This window comes from Bidens hawaiensis, unplaced genomic scaffold (assembly GCF_021521415.1).
Source record: "Bidens hawaiensis isolate Kalapana, Puna unplaced genomic scaffold, B.hawaiensis_p1.1 tig00002338_1, whole genome shotgun sequence".
NCBI lineage: Eukaryota > Viridiplantae > Streptophyta > Magnoliopsida > Asterales > Asteraceae > Bidens > Bidens hawaiensis.
Genome location: NW_027491126.1, coordinates 546,929 through 553,203, shown reverse-complemented (window position 1 = coordinate 553,203; position 6,275 = coordinate 546,929). Strand labels below are relative to the sequence as shown.

At 31.9% G+C, this 6,275-nt stretch overlaps 1 protein-coding gene across 1 annotated transcript; it reads right to left on the bottom strand.

The window, feature by feature from the left end:
* Positions 1-1,854: 1,854 nt before the first annotated feature.
* LOC143618730 (putative E3 ubiquitin-protein ligase XBAT31) lies at positions 1,855-5,695 on the bottom strand. Its single transcript, XM_077090826.1, has 8 exons — positions 5,408-5,695; positions 5,252-5,314; positions 4,721-4,792; positions 4,519-4,640; positions 4,307-4,447; positions 3,447-3,554; positions 3,114-3,366; positions 1,855-2,421 (listed from the first exon to the last, which is right to left on the bottom strand). The coding sequence occupies exons 1-8, from the start codon at positions 5,585-5,587 to the stop codon at positions 1,978-1,980; spliced, it is 1,383 nt and encodes a 460-aa protein (XP_076946941.1). The 5' UTR covers positions 5,588-5,695; the 3' UTR covers positions 1,855-1,977.
* Positions 5,696-6,275: the final 580 nt, after the last annotated feature.

The window sequence follows — 6,275 nt, the reverse complement described above, 5'->3', positions numbered from 1 at the left end:
AATAGCGTGTTTTACAAAAACCTTTTAACACGTGTATCAATTTCTATCACTAGATTTACATATTTTTACAGGAAAGAGGGGACAATAGATATATTGACCCTAACTATACAAATAAAAATTTTACTTCAACAACTTATAATAAACAAGCCTAACGTCTTGCAAGTTTGAACATTGAAACGACCTGTCTCATTGGTGGTTGTCTTGCAAACTTGAATACTAAAACAATTTTAACAAATTTCACGGGTATGAGACGGATATAATATTAGGTGATACCGACCTGATTACCCAAATTATACATACATGTTCTTGTGTAGTAAAGACCCTTTATTTATTTTTTTTTATGTATTATGTATTATTTTGTTATTAATATATTTTAGGTAAAGTTATATCACCTAGACACCTACTCGTCCCTAGACATAAAGAAGTAGACATTGGAGCCCATACAAAATAATGATGTGATAACAAACATGCCACGCGGACTCATAACTTTTTCACCCACAACTTTGTACATATTAGTTAAAGGTCATCTCTAAATTAAACACCATGCAATCAACTAATCAAGGCGTGAAATCACAAAAAAAAAAAAAAAAACAAGTAGTACATTATTTAATATAATAAACACCATGAAATGAAAGTTGTGTATTAAATATTTTGTCACCTCTAAAATAGTGAACCTAAAGTCATAAAACTAAAACTAAAGGCAAGATATTTCTTGGCTCGTTTGTAGAACACAATTTTAATACTATATCAACTTGACTATAGGATATATAAATGTGTGTTTTTAAAGATAATATCTCTTTACTTAATAATATTGATCGATAATAGATGACGTACTTGTTATTTGTTTAATATATCACTAAGTAAAAAATTATTGTTCCTACTATATATTTAAATGTTTTTTTTCCTTTGAATGGCATATTGTTAATTTATCAGTTTTTTAAGTTTGGAGAAGCATGAATCATCAAACTCACTAGAGATGTCACAAGATATTTTTCTCTCTTCACGTTGTTTCATTAAATACTATATTTTTGTTCACAAAAAAAAAAAATAAATACAAGTGAGGTCATATACAAGTTGAACTAAGTTCCATAAATATCATACATAGACTGTATTTAAATTGTACCAAAATTAAACAACTCCCGTTTAAAACTAGAATAGTCTATTAAACAAAATATACCAATTTATAAATGTGGGAAAGTTAACGTTCTAAACGTGATAATTACTATACTTGTATATATAATTACTATACTTGATTCTTACGTTTAGAACGTTAATTTCATTTGTATTTGATTCAAACCCTTATAAATTTAACCCAACATCCCGTGACGAGCTATTTAACATATTCCAAATCCATCAACATGCTTACGCCTTTTTGAATCCATTTTAACTCACGTGACGTGTTTAAATAACTCAGTTACACAGTTATAACTGTTTAAAACTAGAATAATCTATTTAATAAATATATAACTTGTGAATTTAACTACCAACCCATTTACGTTATTTTTAACATATTCTAAACTCGTCAATATGCTTACCACACCTTTAACCCATTTCTACTCGTTTGACATGTTTGAATAACTGAGTTGCACCGCTACAATTGCCTAGATTATAACTCATGTCTTTGATACAAATAAATATGTCACTCATGTTCGAGTTTATCATGTTTTAATTGCCGCCCTATAAACATCACATTTTTTTCATTTTCTTATATTCCATGAATACAAAATGTTAGTTAAAAAGTCCACAAAAACAAACTCACATTTATTTTATAAACCATGACAATCCATAACCATGAACATGTGGGATACAATCTACCACTCACCATTTTCTCATTAAATCATTACACAGATGAATATTAAATTTTCTAGCCTCTTGTACAAAAAAAATTAAAAGGATAAAACTAAACAAGTAACTAAGCAAAGACTCACATGGAAACCTTTACTTCAAGTTGAAGTAAACACAACAAACCCACCCAATTCAAGAACACATTTGAAGACATGTTTCTATACATACACATAACTTGATCTCACAGTCATGGTCAACATGGTCAAACGAGACCCGACCCGAGCTACGGCCCACCAATCTCCCAAACGAGGGTACGGCTGATAATGTCCTAAAGCTACTGCTTCCCTCGCTCAAATTTCTCGATTTTCTTGATTTGTGGTGTTTGGAAGAGGAATAAAGGTTGAGTTCTTGGTCAACAGGGTTGACTTTGGCTTTGATTTTGACCACTGTTAATCGTGCAATGTTGCTTCTGCAAAACGGGCAGATGGGTTCGGGTAATGTTGCGGTTGTTGGGTCAGGTTTGTTGTGGCAGCATAACGCGAGTGTGCATTGAGCACACATTTGGTGACCACAATCTTGAACCTCGATCGCGCATAGTTGGTCAAAACATATGCAACATAATTGTGAATCACTGGCCTGCAAATTGCACAAAAAAATCAACAATTAAAAAAATAAATAATAGTAATGATAATAATATTTAAAGTTAGTTGTGAATATTAAATGTCATTTGACTAGTTCAAACCAAATGTAATTTGTATGTTACTGTGAAGTGAACAAAAATATCTTCTTATCAAAGTGAAAAGTCAACTATGACCAATTCAAATTATAATAATCCAAAAAATTTGTGGATTAGTTAAAACTTGCCATCTTTTGAAGGACTATTCCAAATTATAATATTTAATTACAACATTTATACAACCTTTAAAGAAAAAAAAAAGTGAAAAAAAATGCAAATTAATATATATGAAATTTTCATTTCTTTCCATTTTATAGAGCATTATTTTAAAGATTATAACATTAAAAAATGATCGTAAATATTTAAGTTTAAACCATCTTTAAAGCAAAAAAAAAAAAATGAAAAAAAGATGCAAATTTTTAAATGATTTTTTTAAAACTATCCATTCTAGAGGAGCATTTCAGATAATAACATTAAAAAAATGATTATTACAACTTTTAAACAACCTTCAAAGCTAAAAATAGTACAAGCTAATATATGAATTTTTATAACTTTCCATTTTCTAAAGAGGATTATTTCAAATTATAACATTAAAAAATGGTTATTACAACATTTAAATAACCTTTAAAGCAAAACACGATATACGAATTACCTCTGAGACGTTATCATCGATATCGGTAACATCCGAACGGGCTGGAGATGAAACCGAACCCTCTAAAACGTGTCTCTCCCTTTCCTTATTAATCTCCATTAAAGCTTGCTCTAACAAAGTTTTAGCATCTTGATTAAGCTCACTAATGAACTTTAATGGAGATGGCCACACTAGTGGCTCTGCGGATGATGGGTTTAGTAGTGCGGCACATGCTCGGTTTTTATGTTTTAAAGCAACAGAGTATGGAATTCTCCTGTATTTATATGAAGATATTATTATAATTAACATTTGATTATTTGATGACGATGATAAAAAAACAAAAACAAAACTTACCCTGATGCGTCTCTATTGAGTCGGTCAGCGCCCCATGCTAATAATTCACGGATGCAATCCATTGAACCGCCTCTTGCAGCCAAATGAAGTGGAGTGCTACCAGGAAAGCTGCAAAAGGAGCTTAATTTAGAAATAAGGAAAGTAAAAAAGGATAATATATATGTGTGCATCAAGCTTGGTTTTAAAAAACACGAGCGCTCTGAGGAATTTAGCTCCCAAAAGCCAAGGTGAGAGGCGAACAAACGATCGAACACATGAACAATTAAACGAATGAGTTTTTCTTGTTCGTGTTCGTTTACTAAGAAAATGAAGATGTTCATGTTTGTTTATGTTTGTTAACTGTATAAACAAACGGTTCACGAATGTGAACGAACGAATACAACTGAACATAGATGAATGAACATAACTGACCTTAAACTAGTTAAAAGTATTGTGAAGAACAATGTGTTGACCTAAATTTTTTTTTTAAATGAATATAATAACAAGTGTAAACATACGAACGAACTTAAAACAAAAGTAAACTTAAAGGACATAAATGAACGTTCACGACCATAAATGAACAAACAAGACGTGTTTGTGTTTGTTCATTTATCTAAATAAACAATAAATATTGTTCATGCTCGTTTGTTTATTAAATAAATAGCATAAACAAACTTCTTGCCAAACGTTTCACGCACTGTTCACTGAACGTTGGGTTCGTTTACAGGCCTAGTTGCTCTAGTAAAACCAACTAAACAATATGTAAACTACTTGTATCTTCTACATCCATTTGGTTGTTTTTACAGACCCTAACTTTGACCAAGTTTGGCCCACACGCTCTTATTAAAACCAAGATATCAATATGTCGAAATGATACGTACCCGTATCCACCGGTGGAGGCACAAACAAGGGCCCCATTGTCAAGGAGTATATGAACACACTGGGGGCGTCTTTGATGGGCAGCCAAGTGCAAAGGTGTTGCCCCTTTACCGTCTCGAATGTTCACAAATCGGGAAAAACCCCTGAAATTTTAAAAAATCCCAATTCAATTTGGAGGGAAATGATCAAATTAAAAAGAATGAATAATACCCACCATGAAACCGACACGTGGGAGGTCCGGGCAGCTGAAAGAATAGTCTGAACACAATCAGAGTGGCCATAATAAGCAGCATAGTGCAAACACGTTCTTCCGTTTAACGAATCAAACATCAAAATCTGTCAATTTGGAACAATATCATCATCAATTTCTACTTTAAACAACAGTTAATATTTCAAAATGTAAGAAATTCACGTACATTAGCTCCAGCTTCAATCAGCTTTTCAACACAAGCGATCTTCCCGTGCATTGCAGCCAAAATCAATGGAGTCTGAAATTGTAATTTAAAAATGTATATTACGGTTAATTTTTGGCTTCTTCAATTGACCACCAAACTTTGCTATTTTTCATTTCACCACAGTTTCATAAGCCACAATTGTTTTATATCAACTAATATAATTAATTTTGGGTATATTTTTTAAAACTTTCAAGATATATACAATGTTTTATTAAATTTAGAGTGTGCCGTTGCGACATGTCTATTTTTATCCACTTCCCGATATAAATTCTTTTAGAAACTGAGTCGTGACTAGTAATGTACAATTAATCGAAGTATCTTTGCGACGTGCTTATTACTACCTACGTAACCCGTTTAAAAATTTAATTGATTAACATCAACAACAACAAACAAAAAAAAGAAACTCTTTTTACTGAAGCCCAAATTTTTTAACGATTCTTGGGACCGGCTAGACATCGAAAGGAATTGATGAGTTTTGAATAAGTAACAGACCTGTTTACGACGATTCAAACAATCAGGATTGACCGATCGACTATCCAAAAGCATAGAAACAATCTGGATACAATCACAGTTCAAATTAAGCCAAACCAAACAAATAATATTGAAAAAAATACTAATCACTTAAACACATAATAATCATGAATTAACCTCGATTTTTCCATTGGCAGCAGCTACGTGAAGAGCAGAATGACGATCAAAAGCAGTAGTTTGTCTTATTAGGTTTGGATCTTTGTCCAAAAGCGCGTTTACAGTTTCTAAATCCCCAAACTGAACGGCTGAGAACAAACCATGTTCGTCTTGTATTCTGCAGTTAAGACCTTGACCCATGTTGGTAGTGGTGGTGGTGGTGGTTGTTGCGGCGGAGGTTGGCCGGAAACAACCACACCAAGATAAAGATTGGTGGTGGTGGTGAAGGTGAAATGAGAAAGTGTGAATGGCGTTTTGTTTAAGTAGTGTTGAGATTCCACATGGTGTATCCACTTCACTTAGAATAATGTTTTTATGGTTTTTTAATTTATTAATTAATATCTCAATAAAATCATGAATATTTTTAACGGGACTGCTACGAAGGATGTTCGTGTTTGTTTAACTTTAACTGAAAAGGCGATTTAAAATGAATAAGATTTTCTTATTCTTGTATGTTCGTTAAGAAAATGACTGTGTTCATGTTTTACGTTCGTTCACGTTCATTAACAACATAAACTAACTGTGTGCACTAAACTGAAAAACCAAACCAAAAATAAGAAAAACCAAAGAAAAAAAAAACAAACCGAATTAGAATTGGGCGGTTCAATTTTGAACATTAGTAAAAACTGATAGATTTCGGTTTGGTTTGGTTTTTTGTGAAGAACCTGAAAAAACCTAACCAAATTACCAAAAAAAGTGAGGAAATTATAGGTATATTTTATTAGTTGTTAATATTTTAGCTCATATGTTCAATATATGTAACCATTAATTTAAAAAAAATCGACTCAATATCTATATCTTAGGTCAATTTTTTTGCTCGTTAGCGAAC

What these genes read in the sequence shown, in the direction of transcription:
- LOC143618730 (XM_077090826.1), bottom strand. Translation starts at nt 5,587, where the DNA reads ATGGGTCAAGGTCTTAACTGCAGAATACAAGACGAACATGGTTTGTTC. An exon ending in CTGCCAATGGAAAAATCGAG is followed by an intron (nt 5,315 to 5,407) that starts GTTAATTCATGA and finishes GATTGTATCCAG; the next exon opens with ATTGTTTCTATGCTTTTGGA. An exon ending in GTTTGAATCGTCGTAAACAG is followed by an intron (nt 4,793 to 5,251) that starts GTCTGTTACTTA and finishes TTACAATTTCAG; the next exon opens with ACTCCATTGATTTTGGCTGC.